The sequence below is a fragment of the Bufo bufo genome, chromosome 6 (genome assembly GCF_905171765.1).
Source record: "Bufo bufo chromosome 6, aBufBuf1.1, whole genome shotgun sequence".
NCBI classification, from domain to species: domain Eukaryota; kingdom Metazoa; phylum Chordata; class Amphibia; order Anura; family Bufonidae; genus Bufo; species Bufo bufo.
In genome coordinates, this window is record NC_053394.1 from 435,930,967 (window position 1) to 435,944,476 (window position 13,510).

A 13,510-nucleotide genomic window follows, 5' to 3' on the forward strand; every position below is an offset into this window, starting at 1 on the left:
GATGGAGAGGGAGGGAGCTCCCTGACGATGACAGTTAACTTTTTCCATACAGCGGTCCGTACGGACCGCGGTATGGAAAGGGTTAAACGGCTGACATCTGCACAGATGTCAGCCGTTTGTACCAGGGTGCCAGCAATGTGCTGGCACCCTGGTATAACCACTAGACACCAACGATCATTCATGGGGAGGCGGGCGGGGGATCGCGATCCCGCCTGCCGCACCGCCCGCCTCCCGCAACGCCCCCACCGCATGCGACACCCCCCCTGCACCACCCGCCGGCATCAAATCATGCAGGGGTGCAGGGGGGGGTGAATAATAATGATTTTAGCCACTCTAAAGTTTCTGATCCCCGCGGTCAGGGACCGCAGGCATCAGAAACTGCAAAAAGCGCAGCAAACCGCAGGTCTGAATTGACCTGCGGTTTGCTGCGATCGCCGACACGGGGGGGTCACATGACCCCCCCTGGCGTTGTCACAGGATGCCGGCTGAAGGATTTCAGCCGAAATCCCGTTCCGTTTAACCCCTCGGGCGCCGGAATACAGATTTTAAGTCAGGACGTACCGGTACGTCCTGTGTCCTTAAGGACTCGGGAAATAGGGCGTACCGGTACGTCCTATGTCCTTAAGGGGTTAAATGTAAATTAATGCTGGATTCGGCATTCCGGCAAGTGTTCAGGATTTTTGGCTGGAGAGAAAGGTGCAGCATGCTGTGGAATTTTCTCCGTTCAAAAAACGTAAGAGGGACTGAACTGATGCATCCTGGACGGAATGCATTAGGATAAAACTGATCAGTTCTTTTCCGGTATTGAGCCCCTAGGACGGAACTCTATGTCGGAAAAGAAAAACGCTAGTGTAAAAGTACCTTGATCGAACACCAGGGGGCGCGCCATACTGTGTAAGTATCCGAACACCAGGGGGCGCGCCATACTGTGTAAGTATCCGAACACCAGGGGGGCGCGCCATACTGTGTAAGTATCCGAACACCAGGGGGCGCGCCATACTGTGTAAGTATCCGAACACCAGGGGGCGCGCCATACTGTGTAAGTATCCGAACACCAGGGGGGCGCGCCATACTGTGTAAGTATCCGAACACCAGGGGGGCGCGCCATACTGTGTAAGTATCCGAACACCAGGGGGGCGCGCCATACTGTGTAAGTATCCGAACACCAGGGGGGCGCGCCATACTGTGTAAGTATCCGAACACCAGGGGGCGCGCCATACTGTGTAAGTAACCGAACACCAAATGGAGCCATACTATGTAAGTAAGTGAAGACCAGGGGGCGCGCCATACTGTGTAAGTATCCGAACACCAGGGGGCGCGCCATACTGTGTAAGTAACCGAACACCAAATGGAGCCATACTATGTAAGTAAGTGAAGACCAGGTGGAGCCATACTATGTAAGTAACTGAACACCAGGGGGCGCGCCATACTGTGTAAGTAACTGAACACCAGGGGGCGCGCCATACTGTGTAAGTAACTGAACACCAGGGGGCGTGGCATACTGTGTAAGTAACCGAACACCAGGGGGCGCGCCATACTGTGTAAGTAACCGAACACCAGGGGGCGCGCCATACTGTGTAAGTAACTGAACACCAGGGGGCGCGCCATACTGTGTAAGTAACTGAACACCAGGGGGCGTGCCATACTGTGTAAGTAACTGAACACCAGGGGGCGTGCCATACTGTGTAAGTAACTGAACACCAGGGGGCGTGCCATACTGTGTAAGTAACTGAACACCAGGGGGCGTGCCATACTGTGTAAGTAACCGAACACCAGGGGGCGTGCCATACTGTGTAAGTAACTGAACACCAGGGGGCGCGCCATACTGTGTAAGTAACTGAACACCAGGGGGCGCACCATACTGTGTAAGTAACTGAACACCAGAGGGCGCGCCATACTGTGTAAGTAACTGAACACCAGGGGGCGCACCATACTGTGTAAGTAACCGAACACCAGGGGGCGCACCATACTGTGTAAGTAACTGAACACCAGGGGGCGCGCCATACTGTGTAAGTAACCGAACACCAGGGGGCGCACCATACTGTGTAAGTAACTGAACACCAGGGGGCGCACCATACTGTGTAAGTAACCGAACACCAGGGGGCGTGGCATACTATGTAAGTAACTGAACACCAGGGGGCGCGCCATACTGTGTAAGTAACCGAACACCAGGGGGCGCACCATACTGTGTAAGTAACTGAACACCAGGGGGCGCACCATACTGTGTAAGTAACCGAACACCAGGGGGCGTGGCATACTATGTAAGTTTTTTTTGTATTTACACTTAGTCTAAGACTACTAGTTGCCTGCTCTTGACATGTGCGCGTTTGGTTTTTTGGTATTTTTTTATAAAAATTAGCTTTTATTGTTTCTTTAATTTAATAAATTGCAAACACTTATATCTAACCTACTAAATTAAAACTCTCTCCAGTAGACCCTTTGTGTGCTATACTTGCGGTTATTTTCCCCTTGCAGTAATATTGCAGGGGCAGAGTATTGTTAGACTAGCTGCTTCTATGTACACATTGCACCTGCTGTCATTTCAGTGGCGGCGCTGTTACTTTCTATACTGCCTACTAGCTGTTCAGTGTCTATTCCGTCTGACACATTTGTATAACATTGTTGCCCTTGTTTGTAACTGTTATTGGTAATTATTCAATTGCTGCTCTTGCTGCCTTCTATCTCCTTTCGCTCATTCAATTCATGCGCTTGGATTCTGGTGGCGGCGCAATCGCTTAGGGCTCTTTCACACCTGCGTTGTTCTGTTCCGGCATAGAGTTCCGTCGTCGGGACTCTATGCCGGAAGAATCCTGATCAGTTTTATCCTAATGCATTCTGAATGGAGAGAAATCCGTTCAGGATGCATCAGGATGTCTTCAGTTCCGGAACGGAACGTTTTTTGGCCGGAGAAAATACCGCAGCATGCTGCGCTTTTTGCTCCGGCCAAAAATCCGGAACACTTGCCGCAAGGCCGGATCCGGAATTAATGCCCATTGAAAGGCATTGATCCGGATCCGGCCTTAAGCTAAACGTCGTTTCGGCGCATTGCCGGAGCCGACATTTAGCTTTTTCAGAGTGGTTACCATGGCTGCCGGGACGCTAAAGTCCTGGCAGCCATGGTAAGTGGAGCGGGGAGCAGTGTACTTACCGTCCGTGCGGCTCCCCGGGCGCTCCAGAGTGACGTCAGGGCGCCCCAAGCGCATGGATCATGTGATCACATGGATCACGTCATCCATGCGCATGGGGCGCCCTGACGTCATTCTGGAGCGCCCCGGGAGCCGCACGGACGGTAAGTATACTGCTCCCCTGCTCCCCACTGCTACTATGGCAACCAGGACTTTAATAGCGTCCTGGGTGCCATAGTAACACTGAACGCATTTGGAAGACGGTTCCGTCTTCAAATGCTTTCAGTACACTTGCGTTTTTCCGGATCCGGCGTGTAATTCCGGCAAGTGGAGTACACGCCGGATCCGGACAACGCAAGTGTGAAAGAGGCCTTACTAAACTACCTACTAGCTACTCGGTAGCTTGCACACTTATACTGGGTCTTCTGTAGCCTAAAATACTAAACACTGCCCCCCGACATGTTTCGCCATATACATGGCGTCTTCAGGGGATCGGTGCAGACTGCAGTATAGAAAGTAACAGCGCCGCTACTGAAATGACAGCAGATGCAATGTGTACATAGAAGCAGCCAGTCTAACAATACTCTGCCCCTGCAATATTACTGCAAGGGGAAAATAACCACAAGTATAGCACAAAAAGGGGTCTACTGTAGAGAGTTTTAAATAAAGAAACAATAAAAGCTAATTTTTATAAAAAAAATACCAAAAAACCAAACGCGCACATGTCAAGAGCAGGCAACTAGTAGTCTTAGACTAAGTGTAAATACAAAAATAAGTGCCTCTACATGTGCAGGGTATACACAAGTGTAATATATACTATGTAAGTAACTGAACACCAGGGGGCGCCATACTATGTAAGTAAGAACACCAGGGGGCGCCATACTATGTAAGTAACCGAACACCAGGGGGCGCTCCATACTATGTAAGTAAGAACACCAGGGGGCGCCATACTATGTAAGTAACTGAACACCAGGGGGCGCCATACTATGCAAGTAAGAACACCAGGGGGCGCCATACTATGTAAGTAACCGAACACCAGGGGGCTCCATACTATGTAAGTAAGAACACCAGGGGGCGCCATACTATGTAAGTAAGAACACCAGGGGGAGCCATACTATGTAAGTAACTGAACACCAGGTGGAGCCATACTATGTAAGTAACTGAACACCAGGGGGCTCCATACTATGTAAGTAACTGAACACCAGGTGGAGCCATACTATGTAAGTAACTGAACACCAGGGGGCTCCATACTATGTAAGTAACTGAACACCAGGTGGAGCCATACTATGTAAGTAACTAAACACCAGGGGGCTCCATACTATGTAAGTAACTGAACACCAGGGGGCTCCATACTATGTAATTAACCGAACACCAGGGGGCTCCATACTATGTAATTAACCGAACACCAGGGGGCGCCATAGTATGTAAGTAAGAACACCAGGTGGAGCCATACTATGTAAGTAACTGAACACCAGGGGGCGCCATAGTATGTAAGTAAGAACACCAGGTGGAGCCATACTGTGTAAGTAACTGAACACCAGGGGGCGCCATAGTATGCAAGTAAGAAAACCAGGTGGAGCCATACTATGTAAGTAACTGAACACCAGGTGGAGCCATACTATGTAAGTAACTGAACACCAGGGGGAGCCATACTATGTAAGTAACTGAACACCAGGGGGAGCCATACTATGTAAGTAACTGAACACCAGGGGGAGCCATACTATGTAAGTAACTGAACACCAGGTGGAGCCATACTATGTAAGTAACTGAACACCAGGGGGCTCCATACTATGTAAGTAACTGAACACCAGGTGGAGCCATACTATGTAAGTAACTGAACACCAGGGGGCTCCATACTATGTAAGTAACTGAACACCAGGTGGAGCCATACTATGTAAGTAACTAAACACCAGGGGGCTCCATACTATGTAAGTAACTGAACACCAGGGGGCTCCATACTATGTAATTAACCGAACACCAGGGGGCTCCATACTATGTAATTAACCGAACACCAGGGGGCGCCATAGTATGTAAGTAAGAACACCAGGTGGAGCCATACTATGTAAGTAACTGAACACCAGGGGGCGCCATAGTATGTAAGTAAGAACACCAGGTGGAGCCATACTGTGTAAGTAACTGAACACCAGGGGGCGCCATAGTATGCAAGTAAGAAAACCAGGTGGAGCCATACTATGTAAGTAACTGAACACCAGGTGGAGCCATACTATGTAAGTAACTGAACACCAGGGGGAGCCATACTATGTAAGTAACTGAACACCAGGGGGAGCCATACTATGTAAGTAACTGAACACCAGGTGGAGCCATACTATGTAAGTAACTGAACACCAGGGGGCTCCACACTATGTAAGTAACTGAACACCAGGTGGAGCCATACTATGTAAGTAAGAACACCAGGGGGCGCCATACTATGTAAGTAAGAACACCAGGGGGCGCCATACTATGTAATTAGCTGAACACCAGGGGGCTCCATACTATGTAAGTAACTGAACACCAGGGGGAGCCATACTATGTAAGTAAGAACACCAGGGGGCGCACCATACTATGTAATTAACCGAACACCAGGGGGCTCCATACTATGTAATTAACCGAACACCAGGGGGCTCCATACTATGTAAGTAACCGAACACCAGGGGGCTCCATACTATGTAAGTAACTGAACACCAGGGGGCTCCATACTATGTAAGTAACTGAACACCAGGGGGCTCCATACTATGTAATTAACCGAACACCAGGGGGCTCCATACTATGTAATTAACCGAACACCAGGGGGCGCCATAGTATGTAAGTAAGAACACCAGGTGGAGCCATACTATGTAAGTAACTGAACACCAGGGGGAGCCATACTATGTAATTAACCGAACACCAGGGGGCTCCATACTATGTAATTAACCGAACACCAGGGGGCGCCATAGTATGTAAGTAAGAACACCAGGGGGCTCCATACTATGTAAGTAACTGAACACCAGGGGGAGCCATACTATGTAAGTAACCGAACACCAGGGGGAGCCATACTATGTAAGTAACTGAACACCAGGGGGCTCCATACTATGTAAGTAACTGAAGACCAGGTGGAGCCATACTATGTAAGTAACTGAACACCAGGGGGCTCCATACTATGTAAGTAACTGAAGACCAGGTGGAGCCATACTATGTAAGTAACTGAACACCAGGGGGCTCCATACTATGTAAGTAACTGAACACCAGGGGGCTCCATACTATGTAAGTAACTGAACACCAGGGGGCTCCATACTATGTAAGTAACAGAACACCAGGGGGCGCCATTGTATGTAAGTAACTGAACACCAGGGGGCGCTGTGCTATGTAATACGGATTTTGACTGCAAGGGACTTAAGTGAGGCAGGAGCTAAGGAGCAAGGGCCCAGTGGTGGGGAGTAGGTCTGGTCAGAAGGGAGGCCTCTTCCCGAACACCCCCCAGAGAGTAAACGACCCCTTTAAAGCGGCATGTCACTTATTTTCCATATTAGTCCAAGGAAAAGGGGTTACAAAAAAACAAAACAAAGAAAACACCTGTTTTCCACTGTGAACGGAGTCTACAGACGCTGCGCCAGATTTACCACAATGTCTAATGCCTGATGATAACCATTCTTAAATCCCGCCTCCTTCAAACAGACCACGCCTCTGCCATATAAGCCACACCCCATTGGCACAAATTGCGGCAGAGTTCTGGTGCATGTTGAGCAGGGACCCCCCTCTTGTCCGTACACATTAGTTGTCGGGGGAACACTCAGTCACCTCCCCATAAACACGGGTGATCGGCTACGGGGAGACAAGTGGCTGCCGGCGCCGCTGACCCCTCCCTTACAGAATGCAGGATACATTGGGGGACTGTCGGGAGACCCCCATAACATCCGTTCTCAATTGAATGGGAACAGGGTATAAACCTGCCGTGGATTAATCCTTATCACATCTGAGGAATCGTTACCATGTATCAGTGCAGACAATCCTGTAAGACGACAATAAAACTGAAATGACAATAAGGGGGGACCCCGAGAACACCCCAAACAGAAATGACACGAAGCTTGTAAACCTGGCACACAATGCTGCTCCTGAGGGCCCACCACAGAAGGGCCCCTCATGGGCATGTGGGCTCCATACTAAACCACCAGGAGAGAACGGTGCGCTGCTGCTGAAGGGTTTAGTTAACAGCTGAAGGTCTGTTACAATGTATCACAGAGGCTTGTCTAGACTGGAAACAACTGTATCAGACCCTCAGCTGTTAGAAGCATTACAGCTGTACAGGCTGCTTGCTGTCAGGGAATAGGAACATCATTGTTCCCAACCAGGGGCGGATAACCTTTCCAGACCTCATGCTGGGCCCGCTCTGGATGTAGCAGTAATGGGTTCCATTCACTGACAGGAGGCAGCCATCTTGACTTCTTCAGGACGGACTTACATAATGAGGCGTCTGTTGAGGAACCAGTACTTCCTGCGATGGCGGTCGTATCCGATGGGCTCGTGCCTTATGTACGGCTTGTTTTTTTGGATCTCGGCGATGCAGTCGCTGACGCCTGACACCTTGTGGGCCACGCACACTTCGCACTGCCACTCGTCCTCCGGCACCTCCTCCAGAGGAGGCTTCACGCACTCCAAGTGGTAGACGGCCGAACACGTCTCGCAGCACAGCAGGTCCCCCAGTTTATGACAGACGCGGCAGTGGTCGTCGTACTGAATCACCCCTTCGGACATTAACTCCTCGCGGGCCATGTTGGTGGTCAGGAACTGGTCCACCAGGAAGAGCAGAACCTGCACCTTGCCCTCGATGGGTCCGTAGGGGTAGTCGTCCATTTCCTGGTATGGAAGCACATGGTGGTATTCCTGGTCACTCTCGCAGTAGACGCGCAGGACCTCCGGCCACGTCATGCCGTCGATCAAGTACAAGGTGGAGTTGACGCTGTCCTTCAGGTCGGCCGGCCCGAAGGTAGTATTGGAGGTGTCCTCCTCCCGCAGGACAGCTTTAAGGAGGGCAATGTGCGTTTCCGCCAGCAGGGTGCACTGCTCCTGACTCACCAGGGCGGCGCAGAAGTCCTCAAAGCGGAAGGGAGAAAGCCGCAGCACCGTCCCAAAGTTCCTAAGCACCTCGAAGACGGCAATGACGCTCATTAAGTGCTCGCTCGGCAGCAGCAAGTCTTCTGAGGACTTGGGGAACTCCAGCTGAGGCACGTCCTTCTCTTCAAAGATGGGAGAGCGAGGTCGGTGGACTCGGGGTTTTCTCCTTCCTGGAAAAAGAGAAGAGAAAAAAAGTCACAAAAAGAGAACAAGAGTTAAAGGGGTATTCCCCTCCCAGACAATGGATAGGACCCGCACATATCTCTAAGTGTCTGTCCGACCACCACCAATGGCTCCTAGTGGCCCCGGACGGAGCGCTCAGGAAGAGGTGGAGACAGAACATAGACGAGGAGAGAGGAAGAATCAGGAGGAGGACGAGGAAGACGGGAGAGTCGAAGGAAGAGGAAGGAAGAGGAAGGAAGAGGTGGAGACAGAACATAGACGAGGAGAGAGGAAGAATCAGGAGGAGGATGAGGAAGACGGGAGAGTCGAAGGAAGAGGTGGAGACAGAACATAGACGAGGAGAGAGGAAGAATCAGGAGGAGGACGAGGAAGACGGGAGAGTCGAAGGAAGAGGTGGAGACAGAACATAGCCGAGGAGAGAGGAAGAATCAGGAGGAGGACGAGGAAGACGGGAGAGTCGAAGGAAGAGGAAGGAAGAGGTGGAGACAGAACATAGACGAGGAGAGAGGAAGAATCAGGAGGAGGACGAGGAAGACGGGAGAGTCGAAGGAAGAGGAAGCAGAAGGCTGGAAATCAGAGTGGAAAGAAAGGAGGAAGAGACAGAACAAGAGAGGGAAGGAGGAGGTGAGGAGTGTGCAGTAGGAGACATCGCCGAGAACAAGTCTCCTCCACCTCAGCGGCCCCGAGACTCAGGAGCTCCTCCTTATCAGTCATCTTAAGAAGCAAAGCTCCACTAAGAGACAACAAACCGAACACAGAACAAAGTCATAGGAGAAGCTACGGGGCGAGGCCGTGATCCCAACTCTGCATCTGCAGCCTGTAATAGTATTATTATTACCCTCCAGCTGAGCGGCAGTAATAATATTGTTACTCTCCAGGTGAGGGGCAGTATTATTACTCTCCTCCCGGTGAGGGGCAGTATTATTATTATTACTCTCCTCCAGGTGAGGGCAGTATTATTATTATTACTCTCCTCCAGGTGAGGGCAGTATTATTACTCTCCTCCAGGTGAGGGGCAGTATTATTATTATTAGTCTCCTCCAAGTGAGGGGCAGTATTATTATTACTCTCCTCCCGGTGAGGGGCAGTATTATTATTACTCTCCTCCAGGTGAGGGGCAGTATTATTATTATTACTCTCCTCCAGGTGAGGGGGCAGTATTATTATTATCCTGCTCCTCGTGTTGAGGGCAGTATTATTATTACTCTCCTCCAGGTGAGGGGCAGTATTATTACTCTCCTCCAGGTGAGGAGCAGTATTATTATTACTCTCCTCCAGGTGAGGGGCAGTATTATTATTACTCTCCTCCAGGTGAGGGGCAGTATTATTATTATTACTCTCCTCCCGGTGAGGGGCAGTATTATTATATTACTCTCCAGGTGAGGGGCAGTATTATTACTCTCCTCCAGGTGAGGGGCAGTATTATTACTCTCCTCCAGGTGAGGGGCAGTATTATTATTATTACTCTCCAGGTGAGGGGCAGTATTATTACTCTGCTCCAGGTGAGGGGCAGTATTATTCTTATTACTCTCCAGGTGAGGGGCAGTATTATTATTACTCTCCTTCATGTGAGGGGCAGTATTATTACTCTCCTCCAGATGAGGGGCAGTATTATTATTATTACTCTCCTCCAGATGAGGGGCAGTATTATTATTATTACTCTCCTCCCGGTGAGGGGCAGTATTATTATTATTACTACTCTCCTCCCGGTGAGGGGCAGTATTATTATTATTACTCTCCTCCAGGTGAGGGGCAGTATTATTATTATTACTCTCCTCCAGGTGAGGGGCAGTATTATTATTATTACTCTCCTCCAGGTGAGGGGCAGTATTATTATTATTACTCTCCTCCAGGTGAGGGGCAGAATTATTATTACTCACCTCCCGGTGAGGGGCAGTATTATTATTATTACTCTCCTCCCGGTGAGGGGCAGTATTATTATTACTCTCCAGGTGAGGGGCAGTATTATTACTATTCCTCTCCTCCCGGTGAGGGGCAGTATTATTATTATTACTCTCTTCCCGGTGAGGGGCAGTATTATTATTATTCCTCTCCTCCAGGTGAGGGGCAGTATTATTATTATTACTCTCCTCCAGGTGAGGGGCAGTATTATTCCTCTCCTCCAGGTGAGGGGCAGTATTATTACTATTCCTCTCCTCCCGGTGAGGGGCAGTATTATTACTATTCCTCTCCTCCCGGTGAGGGGCAGTATTATTATTATTACTCTCCTCCAGGTGAGGGGCAGTATTATTATTATTACTCTCCTCCAGGTGAGGGGCAGTATTATTATTATTACTCTCCTCCAGGTGAGGGGCAGTATTATTATTATTACTCTCCTCCAGGTGAGGGGCAGTATTATTATTATTACTCTCCTCCAGGTGAGGGGCAGTATTATTACTCTCCTCCAGGTGAGGGGCAGTATTATTACTCTCCTCCAGGTGAGGGGCAGTATTATTACTCTCCTCCAGGTGAGGGGCAGTATTATTACTATTCCTCTCCTCCCGGTGAGGGGCAGTATTATTACTATTCCTCTCCTCCCGGTGAGGGGCAGTATTATTATTATTCCTCTCCTCCAGGTGAGGGGCAGTATTATTACTCTCCTCCAGGTGAGGGGCAGTATTATTATTATTACTCTCCTCCAGGTGAGGGGCAGTATTATTATTATTACTCTCCTTCATGTGAGGGGCAGTATTATTACTCTCCTCCAGGTGAGGGGCAGTATTATTACTATTCCTCTCCTCCCGGTGAGGGGCAGTATTATTATTATTACTCTCCTCCAGGTGAGGGGCAGTATTATTATTATTACTCTCCTTCATGTGAGGGGCAGTATTATTCCTCTCCTCCAGGTGAGGGGCAGTATTATTATTATTACTCTCCTCCCGGTGAGGGGCAGTATTATTACTCTCCTCCCGGTGAGGGGCAGTATTATTATTATTACTCTCCTCCAGGTGAGGGGCAGTATTATTATTATTACTCTCCTCCCGGTGAGGGGCAGTATTATTATTATTACTCTCCTCCCGGTGAGGGGCAGTATTATTACTCTCCTCCAGGTGAGGGGCAGTATTATTACTATTCCTCTCCTCCCGGTGAGGGGCAGTATTATTACTATTCCTCTCCTCCCGGTGAGGGGCAGTATTATTATTATTACTCTCCTCCAGGTGAGGGGCAGTATTATTCCTCTCCTCCCGGTGAGGGGCAGTATTATTATTATTATTACTCTCCTCCCGGTGAGGGGCAGTATTATTATTATTACTCTCCTTCATGTGAGGGGCAGTATTATTCCTCTCCTCCAGGTGAGGGGCAGTATTATTACTATTCCTCTCCTCCCGGTGAGGGGCAGTATTATTATTATGATTATCCTGCTCCTCGTGTTGAGGGGCTGCAGTCGCGGCTCCGGCCGCTGGGGGCGCTCTCGCGCCGTGTCCCGGCCTCCCCCTCGGGGTCCCCGGCCGCTAGGTGGCGCTCACCAGGGGTGCTGCTGCTGTAGGTGCTGTGGCTCCTGAAGCTGCTGTCCGTGCAGTAACTGGCGTCGTCGTCATCGATCTCCTCGTCCATCTCCTGTCGATAATCGTCGTCATCGATGTCGTCGGTCTCTTCTATGTCCTCGTCGAAGCGTCGCTCCTCGGGCTCGTCGTCGCTCTCGTGGTCGTCGTAGACCACCTTGCTGGGGGTCCGGCCCGCGCCCGGCCTGCCTCCTCGGCCTCTCCTGCCCCGGCCGCCCGGCCCGCCCCGCCTCCGGCGGCCCCGGGGAGGGGGCGAGCCGCTGCCGTCTCCATGCAGAGCCCAGCGGCCGCGGCTGCTGATGCCCCGTAGTCTGGAGCGGAGTCCGGCCGTGGGGCCCGGGGGGACGTCGGCGGGCGGCAGGGATGGGGTCTTGGGCGGCCTGCCTCGCCGCCCCCTCATGCTGAGGCCTCTGGAGCGGAGAGGATTCCGGAGGGCGGCCCGAGGGGGGAAGCCGGAGAACGGGCACTGCTGGCGGCGGGATCCCGGAGAGAGGGGCGGCGCCCGGCACACACGGCGCGTTCAGTCACAGGTGGCGGCGCTCGGCTCCGGATCCGCCGCGGCAGCCATCTTGCCCTCTCCCTCGACTGGAAGAGCCAGGCCTGAGTCACGTGACGGCCGGAATGCGACGGGAGCTCCGCCTGGCGGCGACACCCTGGAACTGCAGCGCCGCTCGGGCTGTGGTCTAAAGTCGGGGGAGAACACCCGAAAATATCCTGTATAATGTATACAGGGTGTAATAATCAGGGGGGACCCCGAGAACACCCGAAAATATCCTGTATAATGTATACAGGGTGTAATAATCAGGGGGGACCCCGAGAACACCCGAAAATATCCTGTATAATGTATACAGGGTGTAATAATCAGGGGGGACCCCGAGAACACCCGAAAATATCCTATATACTGTATACAGGGTGTAATAATCGGGGGGGGGACCCTGAAAACACCCCAAAATATCCTATATAATGTATACAAGGTGTAATAATCGGGGGGGACCCGAGAACACCCGAAAATATCCTGTATAATGTATACAGGGTGTAATAATCGGGGGGAACCTGAGAACACCCGAAAATATCCTGTATAATGTATACAGGGTGTAATAATCGGGGGGAACCCGAGAACACCCGAAAATATCCTGTATAATGTATACAGGGTGTAATAATCGGGGGGAACCCGAGAACACCCGAAAATATCCTATATAATGTATACAGGGTGTAATAATCGGGGGGGACCCCGAGAACACCCGAAAATATCCTATATAATGTATACAGGGTGTAATAATCGGGGGGGACCCCGAGAACACTCGAAAATATCCTATATAATGTATACAGGGTTTAATAATCGGGGGGGACCCGAGAACACCCGAAAATATCCTATATAATGTATACAGGGTTTAATAATCGGGGGGGACCCCGAGAACACCCGAAAATATCCTATATAATGTATACAGGGTGTAATAATCGGGGGGACCCCGAGAACACCCGAAAATATCCTATATAATGTATACAGGGTGTAATAATCAGGGGGGACCCCGAGAACACCCGAAAATATCCTGTATAATGTATACAGGGTGTAATAATCGGGGGGGACCCGAGAACACCCGAAAATATCCT

At 50.6% G+C, this 13,510-nt stretch overlaps 1 protein-coding gene across 5 annotated transcripts in view; it reads right to left on the bottom strand.

Moving 5' to 3' along the window:
* Positions 1-12,489, bottom strand: part of BPTF (bromodomain PHD finger transcription factor) — a 42,206-nt gene extending 29,717 nt beyond the window's left edge. For 4 of the 5 annotated variants that reach the window (XM_040437427.1, XM_040437425.1, XM_040437426.1 and 1 more), the window contains exons 1-2: positions 11,864-12,488; positions 7,561-8,383 (exon numbers count right to left, since the gene is read on the bottom strand). In XM_040437427.1, coding sequence (XP_040293361.1) covers positions 7,561-8,383; positions 11,864-12,299 — 1,259 coding nt within the window. In that variant the 5' untranslated portion in view covers positions 12,300-12,488. Of the gene's footprint in view, positions 1-7,560; positions 8,384-11,863 lie in introns of all 5 variants that reach the window. The other variant, XM_040437422.1, reaches the window with a different exon arrangement.
* Positions 12,490-13,510: the final 1,021 nt, after the last annotated feature.